Below are 26858 nucleotides of genomic sequence, written 5' to 3' on the forward strand. Positions count from 1 at the left end.
TTTTCCAAAGCAGACAGTCCTCTTGTACCAGAGAATTCAACTGTCTACACTGTCTCTGCTCACCAAAAAAACCCACCCCTTTTCCTGATGACCTGTAACCACTGACTTTGTGTATAGATGTTTTTATATGCAAAATCACAAAACTGTGATAATTATCTAAAATTATATTTAAAGGAATCCAATTTCTTGCATTATGCAAGTGTACAAATATGTACAAATATGCGTATAAATGAGTGTACATATATTAGGCAGGTCAGTACTATGATCTGATCCTTATTTCCAACTCTTGACCATATAAACCCCCAATGCTAATTGGGCATAATTATTTTCAGGTTCATTTGAATTGTTTAACGACGGAGGGCGTGGCTTAATGAGATGAACCCCCTGTACCACAGGAGAGCACAGTCTGAAAAGACAGAAGTCAAGACTCGTAACATGCCTAGGAGAGGCAGACATCACTATGCCAGTTGCAGAACACAGTAGAGAGAGGTTTGCAGGAGCACAGTAGCCTTGACTGGGCCAAGAAACACCTGAAGACTGAGGTTTAAGGGCAGTGAAAGGAGAGTGGGCGAGGTAGGGCAGGGGTGCTGTGAACTGCATCAGCGATGAGCTGGTCGGCCCTTTTTGGGTTGAAGATGTACTGAAGATCAACTCTCAAACCTACCGCCAGTTTTTAGAATCATCTTCCTTCAAGCGGTGGCACAGGAACACGACCCTGATCTTCATGTGGGAAAGTGCCCAACATGCACCATTACTTGGCTAGCTAGCGTACAGCAGGCTGTGGTGACTCTCTGAGCTAAGCTGAGAAATTCCATTTGCCTAGTAATTGACCCCTGACTGACCCCTGTTCTGAAGAGCAGTGTGGAAGTTTAACATGCCATCCAGTTGGAGCCATATGGTCTTTATATTACAAATCAGTTTCACGAGTGCTGAAATGATGCACATAAACACAGCAGGAGATAAAGCACAGGAGTAGTAGTTAAAACAAATTAGTCAGAGGCAGGCACAGAATCTGCTGCTGCCTATAGGTGTTCAGGGACTGGATAGGACAAACCTCATCAGGGAGAGACTGCGTGCGTGCGTGTGTGTGTGAAAGAGCAATAGAGAGAAAGAGAGAACAAGATGGACCTCTAATGCACTCCTTTCTTCTTTCTCCACCTGTTTGTAACTGTGTGGTGTATTTATGCCCATGTGTAGGCATGCTGTACATCTGAAAGCTCACACACTATTTCATGTCTGTCAGACCTTCCTATCAGCAAATGGAAAACTGAAGGAATTGCATTGTTATTCCCCATCGTTAACACCAACAGGTCTCCCTCATTAACACTAACAAGTCACCCTCATTACTAATGGGTCTCGTCTGGAGAAAAGCAGTGGCCCTCACCTCACCAGCTGGGTGTTTACCTCTGTGCTGAGGGGGAGTTTAGTGCCCATCCTGCTCTGACACGCCTGCCCTGATATACCTGCTCTATGAAGTCTATAGAAGAAATGAGTGTGTGTTTAATGGGGGTTTACCAGTTTTCTCTCTCTTTCTGTGCCCTCTCTCGCTCTCTCTCTCTCTCTCTCTCTCTCTCTCTCTCTCTAGAAAAGGCACTCTTCTGGCAAATAACAGCCTGGCAATCATTTCTGCTCTCCTACTGGCTCTCGGGGAGAAGGCGGGGTCATTTGAGATGCTCATTATTGGTCGATTCATCATCGGCGTGGATTCAGGTTGGTTGTGATTTGTCAGAAATTTAGATTTCGTCATTGGATTCAGATTGGTCCAGACTAGCCAAAATGTTTATTTTCCAGTGACTCAAATGTTAGTCTCTGCATTACGCCTCTGCATGTTTGTGTACAAGATTGATTCTGACAGGGTCAGGTGAATTAAATGACCTTTACAGAAGCTCTAAATAAAGATGTTAATCCTCCTTTAGAAAATCTGTTGCAAATTGGCCATGAAAATCATGAGGTGTTTTAGATCTGTGCAGTGAAAGCCACCTACCTGTGCCACACACCCACTGCAACCCCAGTATTTATAGACTATTATATAGTACTGTGTGTGATTTCTGACTTATGGCTTTACTGACCAGTATTGTGTGTCATTTAGTCATAAACATGCTCCAGGCTAAATAACCAATAAACACCGATTTAATGCCTGGAGGTATTTCCATGACTACATCCCTTTAGCATAGAGAGGTCTCAGCACACCACATGTCCATGCCTCTGTGTGTGTGTGTGTGTGTGTATGTGTGTGTTTGTGTTTGTGTGTGTGTGTTTGTGTGTGTATGTGATAATGTGTTAGCTATGAAACTGAAACAGAATAAGCCTTAGAATGGCTTAGATGAAGTCTAATAGAGTCAAAACAAGGCTAAACAGAGAGAGAGTCCAAACCAGGCTAGACACAGTAAAGGCACAAAAAGGCCTGGCAGGAGGCCAGGCAAAACTGTCATTAAACACAGCTTGTTATGCTCACTGGAGTAGTTGGCCATACTTTGCGAGGTTAAGAACATGTGATTGTGATTGCCATAACCATAATTATAAAGTTAATACTCCGGTGAGGAGGACCTCTAGTGGGCAGAGTTGGTGACTGTGTGTGTGTGTGTGTGTGTGTGTGTGTGTGTGTGTGTGTGTGTGTGTGTGTGTGTGTGTGTGAGAGAGTGCGAGCTATTCAGTTCAGTCTCTCACATGGTGTAATGGGACAGCACCTCTGATCAGCTGTGTGTGTGTTCACTTTCTCACATGGTGTAGCAGCTCTGATCACCTGTTTGTATGTTCAATTTCTCACATAGTGTAGCACCTCTGATCAGCTCTGCACTGTCTGACCAATCAGCTTATTAACTAAGAGAGAGAGAGAGAGATTCATTTAGCAGATCTTGGTTTTCCCCATTTAGTGTGTGTGTGGGACTCAGCAGGCTGCTCATCTGTCCTGCTGGGTGGTTTACGTAAGACTTACTAGGCTGTTTAGTCTTGTTGGGTCACTAATAACAGCTGATGACTCTTGTTGCTATAGAGCTGACTTCTTTTTAATTGAATTTTTTAACCGAACTTTACTCTCTCTTTCTCTCTCTCTTTCTCCATCCCTCTTCTTCTCCTCTCAGGAGTGTCACTCAGTGTTCTGCCGATGTATTTGGGTGAGATCTCTCCCTGTGAAATGCGGGGTTCCATTGGCCAGTTCAATTCAGTCTTCATCTGTCTAGGAGTCTTTTTCGGACAGCTGTTTGGCCTGCCGGAGATATTTGGACATGTGAGTGTGTGTGTTTGTGTCTGTGTGTGTTATGTCATCTACAGTTGTAACCATGTCCTTTTTATGTCCTTATTCACAGTAATCATGCCCTTATCAGTATAATGCATTTGAGACCTTTCAAATTTCAAATGCGTATGAAAATAAAAATGTAGACGCAGATACACTATATCATATTCACCAAGGACTAGATTAAACTTTAGGTATAACACTGGCTGATGACAGAAGATCTGTTTTCTAGGAGCATGTACTGTAGTTTATGGGCCGAGAATGCATATTACGTATAGCATAGTTTGCACAATGATAGACAATGACAGACAGCACTGGAAGTGATCTGAGAATAATGGCAACCCTGTATTTCAAACAACAAAGGACAAAATCTGAAGCAAAATAGACTAATTAGCTTTTTTAGCAAATCGCCAACATAACGTACATGTTCAGCAATAAAACAGCAAAGTCAGCATCACTCATGAATCCCTTACGGTCAGAGAGCTGTCAGCACCTCTGAAAGCCAAGCCAGTGTTTATTCTGCTCTCTGTGTCTGTTCTGATCACAGACCGTTCTGGTCTCAGTATTTATTTTGGTCTGGTCTGCTCTCGGTGTTTATTCTGCTCTCTGTGTCTGTTCTGATCACAGACCGTTCTGGTCTCAGTATTTATTTTGGTCTGGTCTGCTCTCGGTGTTTATTCTGCTCTCTGTGTCTGTTCTGATCACAGACCGTTCTGGTCTCAGTATTTATTTTGGTCTGGTCTGCTCTCGGTGTTTATTCTGCTCTCTGTGTCTGTTCTGATCACAGACCGTTCTGGTCTCAGTATTTATTTTGGTCTGGTCTGCTCTCGGTGTTTATTCTGCTCTCTGTGTCTGTTCTGATCACAGACCGTTCTGGTCTCAGTATTTATTTTGGTCTGGTCTGCTCTCGGTGTTTAATCTGCTCTCTGAGCTCTGTCGCTGTTCCTTTTAGCTTGCTGACTCTCTTCAGTTGTATAGTTTCATAGTTGTGTTTGCCATTCCAGTGTCCCCATCTTCAGTGACCTCTTTCTCCATTCTATTCAACTTTCAGTGCTGTACATCGGCCGTGTGAGCCGTGCACTCACTAACGTTATGCACATAACCAACCCATCGACCTGGACCTTTCCTTTCTGCTGCCTGTGCATACAAAATTAATACTTAAAGACATCTGACGTGTCACCATGTTATAATGTGACACACTCTCCAGTGATATTTTGTTACTTTTAAAATTGGCCATAGAAGCTTAAGAATGTGTGCAAACAGGATTTGTGCCAGCGTGCTTGTGCGATCAGTGTCTGCACATGGTTTTGGGAATAGTGCATTCATGTGGTTGAGGGCGTAGTACAGGTTACTTCAGTCTTATTTTCCTGTTGCTGTGTGTGTGTGTGTGTGTGTGTGTGTGTGTGTGTGTGTGTGTGTGTGTGTGTGTGTGTGTGTGTGTGTGTGTGTGTGTGTGAGAGAGAGAGAGAGAGAGAGAGAGAGAGAGAGAGAGAAATAGTTATTTCACTGGCACTCACCTTTATTCCCTTTATAACATTTGGTTGAGAATTGGATTGGACTCCACTGAAGGAACACACATGCACACACACCCTCGGAGTCCGCTGAAGGAACACACATGAACAGAGACACAAACACACATACACACGTGCATAGCTTGGTATGTACATCATCCCCGCAATGCAGGTCCTGAGGCCTTAAAGACTGCCAAGCAAAGATTAACAGCTCTGGCTGCCTGCCTAAAGAGAAGTAGAATGATAAAGTAGGATGTTCTCAAACTAGCCATCCAATGTGTACCCTCAGTGACAGGGTAAAGGATGAGAACAGACCCACCAAAGTGTACCCTCAGTGACAGGGTAAAGGATGAGAACAGACCCACCAAAGCTGAAGATTGAACAATACTGGAAAGGCATATTGGAGAAGGCATCATCACACACCAACAATGCCCAGTGGTTAGTGAAGCTGAGAGCAGACCACAGCAACCTCTCTGAACAGGATCCAGTAACCATCATGCTAGCAGATGTGCAAGAAAAGGTCTCAAGTATGAAGAACTGGACCTCACGTATGACATGGTCCATGTCTACTGGCTGAAGTACTGCACTCCATGAGCACCTGGCAGCGCAAACGAACCAGCTGCTAACAGATTGAACCAACCTGAATGGTTAACTGAAATCTGGACAGTCCTGATTCTGAAAGACCCCCAGAAAGGGGCAGTTCTATTCAACTACCGGCTGATAACCTGCCTCTGCACAACATTGAAGCTCTTGTCAGGCATCAGTGCATCTGTCTGAGGTACTCACTAAGCACTTCATCACTTGGGGCCATCATCCTGGTGTACTTCTGGATCTTGGTTGTTTCATCCTGGATAAGGGCTCTAAAGCTCACTAGTCCTCAGCACCCCTCCTTCTGCTTAGTGTACAGTCTCAGAGTGCTGGATTTGGAGTGAAACCTTCATTGTATTGTGAGGAGCGTCCTTGTCTTGATGTCAGTAGCTTCTGTCTCCTCCTTAGGCCAGTTTATTATGCCAGAGGGGTTTGTGATGACTGGTAGAGCTTAGGTGTTGATAGTGTATCTAATGATTGGTAGAGCATAGGTGTTAATGTATCTGATGACTGGTAGAGTGTAGGTGTTGATAGTGTATCTAATGACTGGTAGACCGTAGGTGTTTATATATCTGATGACTGGTAGAGCATAGATGTATCTGATGACTGATAGAGTGTAGGTGTTGATATATCTGATGACTGGTAGACTGTAGGTGTTGATATATCTGATAACTGGTAGAGTATAGGTGTTTATATATCTGATGACTGGTAGAGCATAGATATTGATGTATCTGATGACTGATAGAGTGTAGGTGTTGATATATCTGATGACTGGTAGACTGTAGGTGTTGATATATCTGATAACTGGTAGAGTATAGGTGTTTATATATCTGATGACTGGTAGAGCATAGATATTGATGTATCTGATGACTGATAGAGTGTAGGTGTTGATGTATCTGATGACTGGTAGAGTGTAGGTGTTGATATATCTGATGACTGGTAGAGTGTAGGTGTTGATATATCTGATGACTGGTAGACTGTAGGTGTTGATGTATCTGATGACTGATAGAGTGTAGGTGTTGATGTATATGATGACTGGTAGACTGTAGGTGTTGATATATCTGATAACTGGTAGAGTATAGGTGGTGATATATCTGATAACTGGTAGAGTGTAGGTGTTGATGTATATGATGACTGGTAGAGTATAGGTGTTGATATATCTGATAACTGGTAGAGTTTAGGTGTTGATGTATATGATGACTGGTAGACTGTAGGTGTTGATGTATATGATGACTGGTAGACTGTAGGTGTTGATATATCTGATAACTGGTAGAGTATAGGTGTTGATGTATATGATGACTGGTACAGTGTAGGTGTTGATGATGTATCTGATTCCTGGTAGAGCGTAGGTGTTGATAGCTGATATCTTGTTCTTCCCATTCAGCTGACCTCTCGGGACTTGTCTCACTCTTTGTAGGTACTTGGTTGTAGCTGTAGCTTTATTGTTTATTATAGGATATTTCAAACATGTGTTTTTCCTGTCTTTATTGTTTATTGTAAGGTATTTTAACCATGTGTTTTTCGTGTCTTGTCGTTGGTCATTGTTCCATGTTTGATGTTTAAAGTCACAGTGTTTAATTTTTTTGTCTTCTTTGGTGTTTTCGTGTTTGTTCTGCCTTTATTTCTGTTCTTGTGCTAGTAGTGTTTTCCTTCTTTGTATCCTTGTCTTGTTCTTGCAGCAAGTCATCTATAGAGCATTTAATTACCAGCGGTTACGGCTTTGGCCTCAGTACTCGTCCCTTTAGTCAGCCTTGCGTCCCACCTCCCTTCATGCACCGCTACATGCACTGATGGCAGATTGGATTTCCATCAGGACAGGAATGAAGTTTTTGTGCACTACACACCTGTCAAGTTCTCATGTGCTTACACCACTGTTACGCATTACCATATAGCATGTATGCCTAATGCAAATGGAAGGAAGTGTAATGCATGTAGCGTTAATCGTCACTAAAGCAGTGCATGTCACATGTTGAGATGCGCTGGTTCTGACCCACTGGTTCAGACACGCTGGCAGAGGTTCTTAGGCTCATGTCATCTGGGCTGTAATGAAGCACATAGCAGAAGGTCATCTGTGCAATTTTCAGCTGTGAAATAAAGTGTGTGCCGTTCATTAGTGTGAAGAAACCGTCTTTTCTTAGCATTCCTGGTTCTTTAAAGGTGCCTTGAATGATTTATTGGGTTCAGAGGGCCAGCTGTTTATCAGAAGAGCCACATTTTAAATTTAGGGAGTGAATAGACCAGTGTACACTACAGGAACAATAACAGGGACTGAATCTCAGGTGGTTGTGTTTGGAATAAATGCATTCTACTGGTTTAGGGCGGCCTGCTTTGTAGAAATATCATACTTCAATGTACCTTGCAGTTTTTAACAAATAATAATAAAAAAAAACTATATCTAATCCCCTTGGGCCATTGTGGTACTTTTCCTGCAGCAAAAGACAAGTGGTGGTGTGCGTTGAGGTCAGTTGTTCGTGCCATGCCCAAACCACTGCTAGCTGAGCTGCTAACATATCCTGCTACCAACATGCTTAATATGAAGAGTGAATAAATTACACTGATCTTACAACAGTACCAATGATGCCTCCATCTGTCTCTCTAAACAAATTTCCATCTTATTACTTATATTGGCACAGGGTGGGTCAGAGGTTGGCTTTGTCAGGGTCATTGGCATTAGGAGATAAGTGAAAGCTGATTGGCTCCTTGTAATTGGCTCGATAGAAAGGATTTTGGTGGCACCCGAACCCAAGTGCCCGGTGTCACATGACCCAGTTCTGTTTGGAATGCTGTTTGGAGCACGGAGACCTGCATATGGAAGGGACTCTGTGTGCGTGAAAGAAGGAGAGTGAGAAAGAGATAAAAGCAGTGAGGAAGGGTCTTAAATCAACTCATTCAGCTAATGTTGGTCGAGGACATTCCACAAGTGTGTGTGTCTGTGCGAAAGTAGCTGATCTTTTCCTTTGTTTATTTTTATATATAATAAATGTACTAATATATAATATAATCTTCTGCTACAGGTATCTTGTACACACACTGAGAGTTTAGCTTAATGACCGTATCTTGGCATTAATTGCAGAGTCAGTCTTGGCCGAGTGGGTCCTCTCGGTCTGTGGCTTTCCACAGTGCTGTAGAGGGTAATGAATGTCATGGCTATTGTGGTATTGACGGGAGGGAAGGACTCACCACACTCTCAGCTTTAGCCTTCACTGTATGTGTGTGTGTGTGTGTGTGTGTGTGTGTGTCTAAGTCATGTTTCTTCCTTATGATCTTTTGTTCTTTCTTTTATATATCTTCCTCTGTCTTTGTTTTTTGTTTGTGTTGTTTCTTGTAGTGATTAATAATCTTCATTGCTTAATCATTTGTTCTGAAAGTGTGTGTTTAATGTTTGGTTTGTGTGTGTGCGTGTGTGTGTAAGAAGCACATTAGCAGTCTGGTATTGTATACTGGTAAGGGCCCAAGAGGGGGAGGTAACAGTTGCCTTAAGCCAGACACACTACCTGGCTCCTCTGAAAAGTGTGTTTGAAAGCATGTGAACATGAGTGAATGCTTATGCTGCAGTAATAAGCGTGTGTGTGTGTGTGTGTGTTTGTTTGTGTGCGCTGCCATAATGAGCGTGTTGGTGGGTGTGTGTGTGCATGCTTGCTACAATTTTTCTTACAGTGATGCCTCTCTTTAAGTATATCGGCAACTACAAAACAGAGTCTTGTAGTTTTTCCCAGAGAAACCGTGTGCATTTTTATAGGCATGGTTCACCCAATACAGATATAATCACTCCTTGGTAACGTCTGGCTAGACACAGCTCTCCTCTATCCAGACACCACGTGCTTGCACTTGTCCGCCTACCAGCCACCTGCTCCACGTGCACCTGTGAGCTCGTGGTCATAACGGCTCTCTCTGTTTCACTAACTGTTGTTAAGTCTTTCCTGAAGCGTAAGCCATGTTTATCTCCCAGGTGATTGTTTCATCTTTCGTCTTCATCACCTCCTTTTATCACTTTTTCAATGCAATTAGGAAAAACAGATATGTTGGTTTGTGGCCCTGTTTGTTCTCTTTCCTCAGAGCTTGGTTATCCACTGATGTATCTGCTGACTGTGGTTTCATCCACTGATGTATCTGCTGACTGTGGTTTCATCCACTGATGTATCTGCTGACTGTGGTTTCATCCACTGATGTATCTGCTCACTGTGGTTTCATCCACTGATCTGTCTGCTCACTGTGGTTTCATCCACTGATGTATCTGCTCACTGTGGTTTCATCCACAGATCTGTCTGCTCACTGTGGTTTCATCCACTGATCTGTCTGCTCACTGTGGTTTCATCCACTGATATGTCTGCTCACTGTGGTTTCATCCACTGATATGTTTGGTCACTTTGGTACTACTCTAGCCTACATAATGAATACTACTATAGCCTACATAACGAATACTACTATAGACTACATAATGTTATTTGAGTATAGTGGTTTGTAATCTATTAGTTCTGAGAGGTTTTTCATGTCTGCTAAATATTGTAAGTCACAAGCATCACACTGGATTTGGTGATCATGTTTTGATTAGTACAGTTTCTGCGACTACTCTGATGTCTAGCCAAGGGTCACTTACTAGACATTTTACTTTTCAGTATATTTACACTGCAATCAGGTGACCAAATAGTCAGTACCGGCTGGCGAGCAGAACGTGGACCGCCGGGGTTGGCTTCAGCCTTGCAGTGTATTTTCATTATGAAAGTGTGATGAATGTTTAATTTTCTTTTTGACTGGCCTGTCACATTCAGCAGACATAGTTTCGTCCTCTTCCTTGAGAATAATGTTACCATTAAGTAGATTCAGCGCAATTAGCTATCGGTTCACTGCCATCGTCAGCTCCCCCAATCCCCCAAAAATGACTCGATCTCATTCCACAAGGACCCATTTTTCTTAGAATATCATTAATATTGGACCACACTTTACTTTCATATTAATAATGCACATTAGAATAGAGCACTGATTTCACACACCAGTGTATGAGCTTTGAAGAAAAGTAGATACTGTGAGCTACTTTTTTATAAATGTAATCATTGAGTCTCACTCCAGAAAATGTCCCTGTTTGCTGTTCATTGTTTTGGTCTACTGTCCAGTTGTGTAACGTACTGAAACTGTAACGGTGCTGCTGGCCCGAGTACCGCAGGGCATGGGACAGGACGCACAGACTCCCTTGACAACGTGAAACATTTAATGACAATAAACGTGTACAACAGGGGTGGCGCTCACACATAACACTAATGGAAAACACGACTGTACACTTAACGTTAAACATAAACCACTGATTCATAAATAGACGATTACACAAAACAACGTTACGGCTAGAATAATCAGGATTGACACATAAGTAGTGACAATGACCAGCAAAGGGATCACACACGGACAGGCATTTAAATAGACACAAGACATTAACATTAAACGCTGCGCATGCATGCACAATCCCGGGGGTCGTGGTTACAACACAAACACAGCACACGTGGATCCCCCTGCACGCGGGGGGCCGTACCACGTGACTTAAGGTTGGCGGACCAGTCCGTGACAGAAACAAAGCGCTGGCACTCAGTGATCATCTCTGGGGATTTCACTAACCCTCACACACTTGACAGGTTGTGGCAAACGATATGTAAAAATTATTTTAAAATGTAAAGGGAGGAACACTGATAAATATAACTGAGTAAAAGTAAATTTTTTGACCTCACAAATATATTCGAGTAAATGTATAAAGTATCCTCTTTTAAAATAGATTAGCTCTTAATAGTACGATTTGTTCAAAATTACTTAAAGTAAAATGGGGGTAACTGTAGTGTGTTACTACCTATGTCTGTTTGTTTGTTTGTTTGTGTGTGTGTGTGTGTGTGTGTGTGTGTGTGTGTGTGTGTGTGTGTGAGCGGTATACTGGTGTTACGTCTGGTTTTGCTTTAAATGATCCTAAGAAAGTGGGAACAGGTGAACTGAATCAGTGTGTTCACACTTACTCATGCTGCGTAATTTACAGGAAGCATGTAGATAATGCAGCTTGTTTACAGGGAGCATGTAGATAATGCAGCTTGTTGAAGTGCAGTTTGATTAACAGATCTATTAACAGATCTGTGCTTTGTCAGTTGGACATGTGTCTTTCTATAACTCTGTGGTTAGTCAGTTGGACATGTGTCTTTCTATAACTCTGTGGTTAGTCAGTTGGACATGTGTCTTTCTATAACTCTGTGGTTTGTCAGTTGGACATGTGTCTTTCTATAACTCTGTGGTTTGTCAGTTGGACATGTGTCTTTCTGTATATCCTTTCTGCATTGAGTTGTAACAATCATTAAGTTGTAATAATCATGGTAAAAGTCATATAGTTTGAAAAGGGATTTGAATGCCTGAAAGTTAGACAAAGTGATAAAGTCTTTTTTGACCATAAAATCAGACTGCTGATGTTAGTTTGGCCAGTTTGGGACTGATCTGGGGCTCTAGTACAGCCTACTCTGGTTCAGGAGGTTTGGAAGGCTGTTCCACTGTATGGCTAAGAAGACTGTTCCATCTCTGACACAAGCTTTGGCAGTGTGAGGCTAGCAAGAGATGTTACTTTTAAGCCATGTAAGAGTTGCTATAAGACTGAAAGCACACAAATGTTTGTGTGGTGCAGGTGATTTGATGGTTTGATAATTCTAGTGTCTGTGACAATCCAGGAGTGTGTGACATGTCTCTGACATGCCAGGAGAGTTTGAGGAGTCTGTGTCATTCCCGTGTGGATGCTTTAAATTAAACTGACCTAAACATAGGTGAATGTAATTTAATTGGGTTGAACCAAATTAGGTTTCGACCATCAGGAGTGTACATGTCACAGAGGAGTGTACATGTCACCTCCAGTATGTTAGACCAAGGGGAGTGTATGTGTCACCTCCAGTATGTTAGACCAAGAGGAGTGTACATGTCACCTCCAGTATGTTAGACCAAGAGGAGTGTACATGTCACCCCCAGTATGTTAGACCAAGAGGAGTGTACATGTCACCTGCAGTATGTTAGACCAAGAGGAGTGTACATGTCACCTCCAGTATGTTAGACCAAGAGGAGTGTACATGTCACCTCCAGTATGTTAGACCAAGAGGAGTGTACGTGTCACCTCCAGTATGTTAGACCAAGAGGAGTGTACGTGTCACCTCCAGTATGTTAGACCAAGAGGAGTGTACATGTCACCTCCAGTATGTTAGACCAAGAGGAGTGTACATGTCACCTCCAGTATGTTAGACCAAGAGGAGTGTACATGTCACCTCCAGTATGTTAGACCAAGAGGAGTGTATATGTCACATACAGTATGGTAGACCAAGAGGAGTGTACATGTCACCTCCAGTATGGTAGACCAAGAGGAGTGTACGTGTCACCTCCAGTATGTTAGACCAAGAGGAGTGTACATGTCACCTCCAGTATGTTAGACCAAGAGGAGTGTACATGTCACCTCCAGTATGGTAGACCAAGAGGAGTGTACATGTCACCTCCAGTATGTTAGACCAAGAGGAGTGTACATGTCACCTCCAGTATGTTAGACCATGAGGAGTGTACATGTCACCTCCAGTATGTTAGACCATGAGGAGTGTATATGTCACATACAGTATGTCACACCAAGTTTGACGGTGTCGCTGCAGGGCTGTATGTGATTCCTGCTTCTTGAATATTCTCATTACACACACGCACATTTACAGTATTTGTCAGACGCCCTTGTCCAGAGTGACTTACAGATGTGCTTCAAATATCAAATGATCAAGCAGGATCCACTACCACTTGCACACATGCATGCATGCGTGCACTGCACACACACACACACACACACACACACACACACACACACACACACACACACACAAACACACAGAGTGTGAGCAGTGTTGGTGTGCAGTTCAGGAGCTCCACTTAATTACCTGCCATCAGCTGTGTGTTTGCACGTTTACGTCAGGATTTCTGTGTGAAGGTGCCTTCTTCACAAATTTATTCTCAGCTTGTCTGTTGGCTACAGAAGGAGTGAGAACACTGAACGTCCTTCCACTTTACATATTCCTTGAGTTTTCATGTTTAACGGAGATGATAAAGCCATAGAGACAGACTAAGATGGAGATCCTTAGAGAGAGATGGAGTGAGATGGAGATACGTAGAGTGTGATGGAGGTGTGGATGGTGCTGTAGAGACAGAGTGGGGTGGAGGTGCTGTGTAGACAGAGTGGAGTGGAGGTGCTGTACTGTGCAGGCGAGCTGGCAGGGGTGTGTACGTCAGATCCTGCCAAGATGTCTTTTGAAGTGTGTGTGTGTGCATGTGTGTGTCTTTGGATGAGCTCAGTGAGTGAGATATAAATGCAGGTTGGTGATTCATCCTTAGAACCACATGAGTAAGGTAGTTCCAGGTCAGTGATCAGACTGCACACTTCCTCTGCTCAAAGACAATGACGACACACAGATCTCAATGTTTTAAATATTTTCAGTGTTGTGTGTATCTCTGCTCTATCTCTTTGTGTATCTCTGCTGTGTCTCTGCTGTATCTGTGTATCTCTGCTGTACAGTGCCTGTAGAACATTTTCATACCCCTTTGAAGGACTTTTTTGTCCTACAGCCTGAAATCAAATCTCATAAAAAATATATTTCTCCTGTTTTATTTTCACATTTTATTTTAGAGTATTCAAGTAATGAGAAAAAGAAAATTTCAAAATGAAAATTTAGAATAACAAGGTTGATGGCTCGACATTAGAATCTTCCAAGTCAACGTTTTCAGTATTGCCACGTTTTCAGTATTGGCATTTCCCACCACAGTCAAGTTAGGCCCCTGAGGAAGACCCTTAACCCACAATTGTTCAAGTTGTGAAGGTCCATGTTTTCTAGGACATGGTGGAGGTTCATGTGTTCTTGGAAAATACTTCAGACAAACAGTGTGCACACAGATTCCAATAGTGCAAGAATAGAAATACCTTAAATACCTTAAGCAACATTGTCTAACTACAGGGACCAACTTTAACAAATTGCATATGAGAGCCTGGACTCCAGTATAACTCCAGTGTGAAGGTCTATGTGTTCTAGGGCATGGTGAAGCCACATATCACTGACTACTACTCGTCTACTCACTATAAAGATATTGTTTTCTATTTCTAGTTATTTCATTTTTCATTTTTTTATGACGTTAACCTTTATTGGGTTTTTTTCTGGTAATACTCTTCAGAATGATCAATCTTATTAGTAGTAGTAGAACTACCTCCACCCCAGATCAGATATGTGTTCTGGATGCTGTAATTCATTTTCCTGTTGGTTTTTCCAACACCCTCTCAATAGAACTGGAAAAATGAGAGCAGTGTTTTCTCAACAATTTTAGTGAAATCATTTTGATTGCTTTATTGTCCCCCTGCAGGGGGTGTTTATGCATCAGGTCAGTAATACATGGATCTCAGCACAAGTGCAGCAATATCTGCCCCCAAGGAGGTGTTTAATATGCCTCTCAGACACACATCAACAGTTCCCACAGTGCCAAGAGGGCTTCCAGAATGTGCCGGAAGGAGCAGAGGCACATCAGAGGAGGGCCTCTCATTCTTTGAGTCATTAAATTTAATTGCGGCATCTCCACACCTTTGCTACTAATTGCTACCTCCAACCATCAGTGTGGTAAATCTAAACTCACCTTCACCATGGTGATCATATTTATCAAAAACATTGTGCTTGAAATTCTAGAAATATTCAGTTCTGCAATTTATCAGAGGATTTGATCCTACACTTCTTCATCTCTGATTTCATCTTCATGTGTGGGATTGAGTGGGTATACGTGTGGGTTCTTGTGGATGTATGCATGGGACCCATTAGATGTTTGTGTGGGATACATTAGACTGTTCACTAGACTGTTCACTAGACTGTTCACTCCAGCCCACAAAAGCACCCCATAGACACTGTTCCCTATTCATTCATACGCCTGACCCTCCATACGTCTGCTCCTCCAGAGTACTTGAGTGTGTAGAACACTCCAGAACTAAACTAGAATGGTCTTGGGCAATGGTTTTAAAAAACTTATGATGTTGGGGTGCTATTGAAGTATAATTGGAGTATGTTCTAGGTATGTGTTTGGCTTGTTAGTGTTGTTTTTGTAAGAGAGTAAAAAACCTAAATGTGATATTGCCATGCAAACATGCATTTTCACACTTCTCTTTGACCGTGTTTATCAATTGCATGGTCCTTCACCCAAACTGACTGTAAGAAGCTCTTCCCCCTTAGGTTTTATGTGCACCTCAAGTTTCAATGCTGGTTTTTCCTAAACGTACCTGCTCAAATTGACACGCACATAGTTAATTGATTTAACATGTTTATTAGGCACAATGCCCTACAAATAGGCTGTATGGATTAAAAATCCTTCAAAATGGATTAAATGAAAACTTAATTTCATAGATTTTTTATTGAATAAACAAAGATATGCATAGATATGCATGCATAGAGACCACTGATTAAGATGGTATTGGGTATTGCTATAGTAAAACAAATGTAACAATGTAACAAAACAAGATTTACCTAAATTAGATTCATAGTGGATTGAGTGTGGCTAAACAAATAGAAGAAATAAAAAACAAAGGGAAAGAACATCAAAAGAACTGTTGTCTAGGTAACTTGTGAGCGTGAGTAACCAGGACAGAGCAGGCGTCTGATCAAACCAAAAGACAGACAAAACAAAAGCAAATTATCAACCAGTAAACACAATTAGTAGTTAGGGCAGTGGTAGCTCAGTGGTTAGGTACTTGACTTGTAATTGGAAGTTTGCTGGTTCAAGTCCTGCTGCCACTGATCAAGGCCTCTAGCCCTCAATTGCTTAAGTTGTACTCAGTAGTAATTATAAGTTGCTTTGGATAAAAGTGTCAGGTAAATGTAGTTATTAGCCATTTGTTTATAATAAACATGAGGTAAGCAACATAGAAGGACTTTGAGTAATGGGAAATGCTAATGAACCAATAGTTAAAAGAGTAAGAAAAGATACATGACAGATTACCAAAATAAGAAAGGCAGTATTGACAATACTCAGATAAGTTAATCAGACTTTATTTGCTCATTTATCACTTGAAATCAGTGACATCACATTACTGTATTTACTTTGTAGCTTGTATCTGTGAAAAAAAGAAACATCTCAGCATTTTCTCAGGCACATGGACCTATAAAAAAAGAGAATGCTTTATTATATATTTTGATAACTCCTGCAAATACGTTTCTGTGAAAGTTCCTTTGTCCTTGACTGGGCAGGAGACGTTTTTTGGTTGTCCTGATTAACCTGGTTCTTCTGGAATTTTAAGCTTGCTGGTAAACATGCTGGTAAAGACATTACAACATGGGATCTTGGCAATGAGGAATGTCTTGGGAGAAAGAGGGGAAGGACAGTCAAATGGTCAAGAAGGAATGATAAGCATGGAGTTAGCTTGTTTTACAGCTGAGTGATAAACCCTGAGTTAAGGTGTTTTATAGGAGTGATAAGCCCTGAGTTAGGGTGTTTTACAGCACTTTGTTCAAGGGGGCAGTAAATGTAGAAAGCTCAGCCTTACCAAAATCATTGTTTCATCAGAGGAAGAAGGTGTAGTTGGTCTTCACTACAGTGGACTAGTACGTCACTTTTCGACAGATTTGTAGGAGGTGAAATTGAGATTTTTACAGACTGTCCATAAGTTTGTGGACAGCTAATAATCCATTATAGATGAATTATTGATGTTTTACAAGTGTGGTTCACATGTGTTGGTGTCTATCCTTGCAGGAGGACAGATGGACTTTCCTGTTTGGCTTCTTAGCAGTTCCAGCCATTCTGCAGCTGTGTGTTTTGCCATTTCTGCCAGAGAGCCCACGATTCCTGCTCATAGAGCGCAGAGATGAGGCTCGAGCTGAAAAAGGTACCCTCACTATCTCACTATCCCCCCTCACTGTACCCTCACTATACCCTCACTATCTCTCTACCCCCCCACTGTACCCTCACTATCCCCCCCTCACTGTACCCTCACTAACTCACCACCTCCCCTCACTATCTCACTATCCCCCCTCACTGTACCCTCACTATCTCTCTACCCCCCCACTGTACCCTCACTATCCCCCCCTCACTGTACCCTCACTAACTCACCACCTCCCCTCACTATCTCACTATCCCCCCTCACTGTACCCTCACTATCTCTCTACCCCCCCACTGTACCCTCACTATCCCCCCCTCACTGTACCCTCACTACCTCACCACCTCCCCTCAGTATCTCACTATCCCCCCCCTCACTGTACCCTCACTAACTCACTGCCCCCTCCCTGTACCCTCACTATCTCTGCTACTGTACCCTCAGTATCTCCCCTCACAATCTCCCATCACTGTACCCTCAGTATCTCAATATCCCCCCTCACCATGTACTCTTTCTATCTCACCACCTTCCCTCACTGTACCCTCACTATCTCACTATCCCCTTCACTGTATCCTCACTATCTCATTATCCCCCTCACTGTACCCTCACAATCTCCCATCACTCTACCCTCACTATCTCATTATCCCCCTCACTGTACCCTCACAATCTCCCATCACTCTACCCTCACTATCTCATTATCCCCCTCACTGTACCCTCACAATCTCCCATCACTCTACCCTCACTATCTCATTATCCCCCTCACTGTACCCTCACAATCTCCCATCACTCTACCCTCACTATCTCATTTTCCCCCCCTCATTGTACCCTCACAATCTTCCATCACTGTACCCTCACTATCTCATTATCCCCCCTCATTGTACCCTCACAATCTCCCATCACTGTACCCTCACTATCTCATTATCCCCCCTCATTGTACCCTCACAATCTCCCATCACTGTACCCTCTCTATCTCATTATTCCTCCTCACTGTACCCTCAGTATCTCACTACCCCCCCCCCCCTCACTGATACTGTTGACAACCAGGTTTTATTGTCCAAATACCAAAGATAAATTCTAGTTTTGGCACATAATTGTAAAATTACAATCCTGGTAGCAGTTAGATATCTTTCAACATCGATGCACGAAAAATGTAATGCACTGACAGGCAGAGCTGCATGCAGGTGCATAATCAGAAGTAAAATTTAATCCTCATAAAATTAAATCCTCTGACATAGTAAATAAAGTAAACAAGAGAACAAAACAAAAAACTAAACTAGACAAAAACTCCACAAAGGGAAACAAAGACCATGAGAAAAGAGCAAAACCAAGGAGGCACAAACAGGCAAAGCAGAAGCCTGCAAAACAACAAAACGCACAAATATGTACATGAGAATATACATGACGACATTCAAAGACTGACAAAAAGGACATGGGAATCAGGGAATAAATACACAAACACCAACAACACACAGGTGTGACAAATAAAGGATGAGGAAAACTGAAACAAGGGGCAGAACAAGAAATGAGACAAGACAAAGGAACACATGGCAAACAATTCCAGAGGGGAACTATGAGAAAAAAACCTCCTTTTTGGTAACTATGCCCATGACTATGTATCCCACCTAAATTTATCATGCAAGGGAAGGGTTAAATTTAGTGCGCCCCCACCCCACCCCATTCAGTGAGTGAAAGTTTTCCCCACCTCGTCATTTTTTTCTCCCCTCGTGGATGAGAGTGCAGAGAAACTCCACATCGACAGATTTCTTTTGAGAGTGCAGAAAAGAGTTGTTGTATAGCAAAGTGTATAAAAGGGTCAGAAGAGACAATTCAGCAAACAGTTCGGAATCAATGTGAAACACCTGTTTTAATGACTTACTTCATCTAGAGTTTCACTTGGATCATGGCCAGTGGTGAAAAACAGTACAGTGGTGCTTAAATCAGCAGTTCCATCCTTTTCCCCACATTTATGCTTAAACATATTCTTACCTTTGTGTTATTCAATTCATATTGAGTTAATCTCACAGCTCTGTAAATTTCGAAACTTTTTGGTCCACTTATATTCACATTGACTTGAAAGCTATAAATTATGCAAACTCAAATTCTCTTTTTCTCTCTTTCCCTGTTTTCTTTCTACCACTCCCTCCCTCCCTCCCTCCCTCCCTCCTTCCTTCCTTTCTTCACTGTTCTCCCTATCCCCCACAGCTTTTCAGGCCTTCCTAGGAAAGAAGGATGTCTCTGCTGATCTGGAGGAAGTTCACGCCGAGAGTCGAGCACAGAACACTCTGCAGGTAGCCACACCTCTGGAGCTCTTTCAGAACAGAGCTGTCCGCTGGCAAATCATCACTATCGTTGTCGTCATGGCCTGCTACCAGCTGTGTGGGCTCAACGCGGTGAGTGCACACTAACACTGCTCAGGCTAACGTGCAATGTTTACACACCACATTCATACTCGTGCTTTTCAGTCTAGTGTAACCACATGCCAGGCTCCTCCCATAAAGTCTTCCAGCAAATAGGAGCGTTCATGTGTTCTTCCAGCAAATGGGAGCATTCATGCGTTCCTCAGCTAGGAGCACCATGACTCTTGCATTCCAATCAAGTAGTTTTATGTATATGCATATCTCGTCATTGGTGCTCTTAAAATTCACACCCCAAATGCTGAGATCTGATCTCACAACATGATTTAAGAGTCTTCATTTAATTGTGCATCCAAATACCCATTGATATCATTTTCCCTTGCAATAGTTTGACTATTTTCCTGTCATGGTATAATCTAAAAAGTGGGTGCTTAGTTTTAAGTTTGTGAAGACCATCTTAAGTGAAGTGAAATTTGGGAAGTTAAAGTTGGAAAGGACGTAGTGGAAAATTTTGTTGGTGTGTATTAGAAGGGCAGTGTGATAGTGTGTGCATTGTGATAAGGACAAGGCAAAAGAGCTGGAGTTACTAGCAGATATTCCACCAGGGACAACAGAGTAACAAATGGATGTAAACGCATCTAAGTGGGGTGAGGTAGGTACAAGACGTGGTGTAGCACACAAAGAAAGGTTCTGCACCAGGGCCTAATGGAGTGCCGTATCACATTTTTATGAACGGCGATGGTCATAATCTGGAAGAAATGGGTTATTCCAAAAGAGTGAAAAAGAGCAGTTGGTATCTTTTTCCCAAAGAGAAGGATTCCGTGAGTATAGAATAATTTCTTAATGTGGAGGCTAAGATTTTCTTTAGTGTGATCGCACAGAGACCTGCTGTATATTTGAAATGAATAACTTAATTGATACAGCATTTCAAAAGGCAGGCATTTCTGGCCTTCAGGTTGTTAGGAGCATAAAATTATGATGTGGCATCAGACTTAGGCAGAGCGACAAGCACCTACATGTGGATTCTTCCAAGTACCAGAGACGATTACTAGACTGGTTAAAGCTTATTTTCAGGATATTCAGTTCTAGTTTAATACAGGAGTGTAAGTTACGTCCTGGCAGATATTGGAAATGGGCATAATAGCTGAATTGTACTGTTTCACTGTTAGCATTTATGATGGTGATGGAGGTGATAATTAGGGGCCTGTAAGTGTGTTGTAGCTGGGGAGACGCTGCAGAACAGTACCCGGCTGCCTCCAATCAGGCCATACCTGGATGCCATGACAACTACTGTGCCGTGTACCCTGCGGTTGCTAGAGATCATCTTAGGTGGGCATGGATGAAGGTGAAACCTAGCAAGTCTAGATGTTGGTCAGTTGTAAAAGGAAAATTTGTGTGGACAAATTTTTGATGGAAGGAGAACTGATACCTTCTGTAGTGGAGAAACCACTTGAGTGTAGATGGTATAGTGCAGCATTGAATGATAAAGAGCAAGTTGAGGGGCTGAAGACAGAATTGGTGAAGGCCAGCAATAGCTTTGAGAAATAGTGTTTATCAGGCAACTGGAAATCGTGGTGCATGAAGTTTGATTTGATGCCCTTTATTTAGATGGCTATTGACGGTTTATGAGGTTGCAATTATTAAAGCATGTAGTCTGGAGAAGATTATGAACAAGGCTATAAGAAAGTGGCTAGGGGTGTCAGTGGGGCTGGGTATGGCCTTAGTCACAAAGGAAGCCAGTGTGGGTTTATGTTTAAAGAGGTCCATGTGGCTGGTTTAAATGTGAGATTTGGAGGGTTAAAAGTGAGTTTGCAGTTAGATGCCAGACCTCACTGGTGAGATTTCTGGAGGTGTCTTGGGCTTACTTCAGTGAAAGGGAAGTGCCTACCTGATGACCCCTGAGAAGAGCTTGTGATGTTGTGGTTTCTGGTGTGAAGTGACTGGTCTGGGCCCTATGTGAAGCTTTTATGGTTTGGCACAGGAAATCTGACATCTTATTCTGTGTAGTATAATTATAATTGAGACGGTGTCAGTCTCAAACATTTAGAGGAAGGTTATTCTATAGTTTTGGAGCTTTAAGAAGACACCCTAGGGTTAGAGTTAGCCATACAGTTCCTAACCGTAACCATACAGTCCTTAACCGTAACCATACAGTCCTTAACCGTAACCATACAATACTTAAGCCTAACCACACAGTTCCTAACCCTATCCACACAGTCCTTAACCCTAACCATACAATTCTTAACTCTACCCATACAGTTCTTAAGCCTAACCACACAGTTCCTAACCCTAACCATATGGTCCCTAACCCTAATCATACAGTTCTTAACCTTGACCATACAGTTCCTCTTAAAGAGGCATTAGATCACACCAAGCATGAGCACCTGTACGTACACACACACACACACACACACACACAATAGACGACTGCATCTGTGAAGTGCCATAATTGCATACTTTACTGCTTACAATCCTACAGCTGTCTCCCCCACTGTAGGTCAGTGGAGTTAATGGTTCGGTCTCAGCTCAACGTGAGCTTTCCACATGCATTACTTATTGGAGCAGGAAACACCAGCTCTCTCCTCCTGTGTCATCTTACTCCGAAAAGAGAACTGACACCAGGTCGACAAAAACGGATCCAGCATGTACACACAGACCCGCACCCACACACACAGAGGCAGAATGACTGATGGTAAGATGCAGAGAGAGACGTGGAAGGCTGGTAGAGGGATTGAATAAGGTAGACGTAATCAAAGATTTGCATACATAATTGAAACTGAGCTGACCGAGGGATAGAGCTTCTGTTTTATTAAGGGAAAGACATACTGACTGCTTATCCATGCATCTGTGGCATGTGAGAGGGGGCAGACAGATAGACTGACTGTCCATCCATCTCTGGCATGTGATGTGTAGAAATGCAGGTTCTATTTGATGCATGCATGTCCATCCATCATATTACAAAGTGAATTTATTCCTAGTGTTCACCAGTTAATCACTTATTTAATAGTGCACATTTGATGTGATTTTCAAAAGACATTTATAATATGATCACTTTGCATATTCATGACTCAAAGTTGGGTCATTTATTATGAACACTGAATGTAATCAGAGTAGCCGATTGTGATTTATGGGTCAAACCGTATAAATTCAGCCTCTGGTTGAATTTTCAACCCAGTGTCATGAATCACTTTTTAGTCTCGTTGCAAAAAACTCCATCACTGAACAACAGGGTCTACCACTCAACACCACTGTCCACCACTCAACACTAATGTCCACCACTGAACACCAATGTCTGCCAGTGACCATGCACTACTGACCACCACTGTACACAACTGTGCTGTCAGCCTGGACCTACAATCTCCATGCCTCCAGAGAGTCCGTGTCATGCTTGTACCCATGCCTGTATCCCCTGCCCCACTCATGAACAGTTCCTTGGACTGGTTTGCTATTTCAGTTGTAGTATCAGCTGGGGAAACGAAGCCCAGCTAAGAAAGCAGCCACCCCCTTTGGGAGCAGCACTGTGTTCAGGCATCACATCTCACAAGCTCAGCTCCTTTATTTGCATTCACTGGGTGCTTTAGATGCTGCCAACAAATTCAATCATAGTAATGCATTTAGATGTGTTAAGAGCTGGTCCCAGCTCAGTGATTTCATCAGTTCAGTAGTATAGTTAGAGCCTAACCAAATGGAAGCGTCTGCTTTATAAGGATAATTCTACTGATCTCATCAATTCTCATAAAAATCTGAGATTTTGTGTGAATGAGGGCAGAAGCCTCAGAACCCTACCTGACTGGTTCTTGATTTGTGGAGTCTTTTTAAATGTTTAGCTGGCGCTCATATTTTCAGCTTTTTGGCCATATTATTTCTTTATGCAGTGCCATATGTCAAATGGTAACTTCATTTGAAAGAAAACTGAGATTGTGCTGAACATTTTGATATGAAACATATGGCTATCATGCTGTATATAAGAACCTTTAAAGTGAATTTAAGAAACTCTGCAAATGTCCTTGGACTTCAGAGACATCAGAGCCAGAGTTATTAGTGATGCCTTGTTTGTTGCTGATGATATTGACATCATCTGTGCAGATGATTGCAGTGAACTTTTTAATGATCAGGCCCTCACTGTGAGTGTTGGATAGATTTGAGCATGAAATGGCTTGGCTTACTGATGCTTTTTCTAATGGATTTTAACCCCTGTACGGTGGGACTGTTATGGAGTTTAATTGTGTAACTGCTTGATTGGAACATCACATTAGTGACCGTTATGTAACAGCCTGCATTTGGTGTATGACATCAAGTTAACAATAGTACTCCTCATATGATGGTATTTGGGTCATACAACAAAACAAAAATGTTCACTGTCTTTTGTGTTGTTGACAGATCTGGTACTACACCAATGGAATCTTTGAGGAAGCGGGTTTTCACAAGAGCACAATTCCCTACATCACCCTCAGCACTGGAGGAATCGAGACGGTAGCTGCAGTCATATCGGTGAGGTCTCAGGTTGTTCTTTAGTCTCAAACAGGGCTTGCAGGCCTGCATGGTCTGAAGGCTCCCACGGACTTGTCTGTTCTAGGCATTTATTAGGTTTTGCTTCCCTGAAATATACGGTGAGGAAACTTTTCCAGGTGTCTTAGGTGAGGGCTGCCATGGTCTCAGGTGGGTCCTTAGATTAAGGATTTTTTGAAAACCTGCAGTACCGCTTGGGTGGGTAGAAGTGGAACATAGCAGGACTGTGCTAAATCATTACATATGTAATTTTTGTTCCAAACAGCAAGTAAAAGCAGGCCTGGCAAGTGAGATTTGAGAATTTATTAGCACTGAAATGAAGGAATTTAAGCTAAACACGAGTAGTAGTTCTGTAGATTTATTATTGTTTATGTACCTTTAAACAGTAAAATTGGGAGCTGCAAGACAAAAAAATTACCATCAAAACTGAATGTTTGTTTGTTTTATGAGGCAAAAATCATTCATCATTGCTTTATCTGGGGCGAGCAGTGGTCAGTTTTGCCTTTAATGCAAATTCACTGTGATATCACAATGATAAATGAAAATATACAAGACATTACCATCATGCACCTTAATCTTAGCTGGAAACATTTATCTACATTGACCTGATATTCAATTTGGAAATTTCTCAATTCCTATTTGAAGCTCAGCTTTAAATTCTGTGCTTATTTTATACAATTATATTTATATACAATTATATATATATATATAAAATGGTGTGAAAAAAGTGATTGCCCCCTAAACCTAATAACTGGTTGGGCCACCCTTAGCAGCAACAACTGCAATCAAGCGTTTGCGATAACTGAGTCTTTTACAGCACTATGGAGGAATTTTGGCCTATTCATCTTTGCAGAATTGTTGTAATTCAGCCACATTGCAGGGTTTTCGAGCATAAACCACCTTTTTAAGGGCATGCCACAGCATCTCAATCAGATTCAGGTCACTTTTTCACACAGGGCCATGAAGGTTTGGATTTTTTTTTCCCTTAATAATAAAAACCTTCATTTAAAAATTGCATTTTGTGTTTACTTGTGTTATCTTTGTCTAATATTTAAATTTGTTTGATGATCTGAAACATTTAAGTGTGAAAAACATGCAAAAAAATAAGATATCAGGAAGGGCGCAAACACTTTTCCACACCAGTGTGTGTGTGTGTGTGTGTGTGTGTGTGTATTTATATAGTGAGTGTGTGTGTGTGTGTGTGTGTGTGTGTGTGTGTGTGTATATATATATATAGTGAGTGTGTGTGTGTGTGTGTGTGTGTGTGTGTGTGTGTGTGTGTGTTTATATGTAGGTATATGTATGGAGAAACATTTTTTGAACACTATACTAGACCTGTATCCTTACGATTTCTGATGACATTTGATACATTGACATTTTTTGCATTGCTATATGCACATTTGAAGAGTCCCAACTGTTCATTTCTTCCTTTTTCAAGTTCCACCCAGCTCTTGAATACACATGGAGTATAGCACATCTTGGCATGAGATAACCTTTTTGGATGTTTCAGTGAAGTTTGGAGTTTCTTGTTTAACACCGTCTTTTATAAACCAAACTATTCTTATTTCTGTTTGCATTACACTTCTTCACATTCCGAGGCCTGTAAAAAGTCCATCCCTTTCTCACAGCTACTAAGACTTTATTGCATTTGCAGTGAGAATGAAGTCTGCCAGCAGAGAAGTGTGGAAATGTGTGAATATCTTCATGACAAGTGGGTTTCCTGAGGAAGTCGTAAATGACATCTTTTCTCATGTTTTATCTGTTCAGAGAGTGGACACACTGACCTAAAAACAAATTACTGTTAAAACCACAGGAATTCCTTTGGTGCTGACTTATCATCCTACAACTAAAAAAGTGGCTGATATTATATGTAAACATTTCAGAATCCCCAAGGATGATGCAGAGATCATCTCCTCCACTAATCTCCCATAGACAAGACAAGAACATCAAAGGCATGTTCGTCATGAGTGAGAGAAATTTAGATAATAGAAGTTGTCTGCTGTGTTACTTGTAAAGCTGTAATCAGCTTTACACAGAAGAAACCAAGCGAAGACTTGCTGATCGGGTTGTTGGAACACCATCAGACCATTGGAATTATGCATTTGATATTTCCAATGGCAAGGCATTTTAATACTAATTAACACTGCATTATGACAAGTCTGTTTGCTTTGCCAGTTGATGCTATGGCAGCAATGAATTTAGGAAACTTAAAGAAAAAGAACTCAGCTGAAAGTTATGATTTAACATTTACTTTTTAATATAAAAACCGGCTTCTCCTACTACTAGTTCAGAAGCACTTGCACAGCTGATGAAGGACATCTGTCCAAAACATCCTGTTTCTCTGGAAACTGTACTTCACTACAGTTCTGAATCTCGCCCTTTCTCTCTCTCGTCCTACTGAATCTGCATTTCACTTTTAATTATTCCATGATTTTCTGTGCTCTGGATTCCTGGAGCTTGGGTATATTGCAGGACATTGTTTGTACCTCTGTACATGTACATATTTCGATATCTTCAAGGGGTGTTCAAGGGCGTTCATCTAGGGGCGTTCAATTTCTTTCTCTGACATGAATAAAATCAGTTTATTTTAGTGTTTTGATAGTTATATATAAGCATACCAGCAGGCCTTAGTACAAATAGCAGTGAAGAGGACAGAGATACCATGGAAATTCAAACAGTGAGCATTATTTTCCACAGTAATGGCAAACATGAAGATGTGTTGAAAACCATGTGGGAGAATTTCTTCTTTTTCTCCTCTCTTTAGAAGGAATCACATATTAAAGTAGGAGTGATGCACTTAT

At 41.8% G+C, this 26858-nt stretch overlaps 1 protein-coding gene across 4 annotated transcripts in view; it reads left to right on the forward strand.

The window, feature by feature from the left end:
• Positions 1 to 26858, forward strand: part of slc2a9l2 (solute carrier family 2 member 9, like 2) — a 90705-nt gene that overhangs the window by 28678 nt on the left and 35169 nt on the right. For all 4 annotated transcript variants that reach the window (XM_035527819.1, XM_035527814.1, XM_035527821.1 and 1 more), the window contains exons 5-9: positions 1586 to 1710; positions 3081 to 3226; positions 17074 to 17206; positions 19397 to 19584; positions 23929 to 24039. In XM_035527819.1, the coding sequence (XP_035383712.1) occupies positions 1586 to 1710; positions 3081 to 3226; positions 17074 to 17206; positions 19397 to 19584; positions 23929 to 24039 (703 nt within the window). The remainder of the gene's footprint in view (positions 1 to 1585; positions 1711 to 3080; positions 3227 to 17073; positions 17207 to 19396; positions 19585 to 23928; positions 24040 to 26858) is intronic.

Source organism: Electrophorus electricus, chromosome 1 (assembly GCF_013358815.1).
Source record: "Electrophorus electricus isolate fEleEle1 chromosome 1, fEleEle1.pri, whole genome shotgun sequence".
Classification (NCBI taxonomy): Eukaryota; Metazoa; Chordata; class Actinopteri; order Gymnotiformes; family Gymnotidae; genus Electrophorus; species Electrophorus electricus.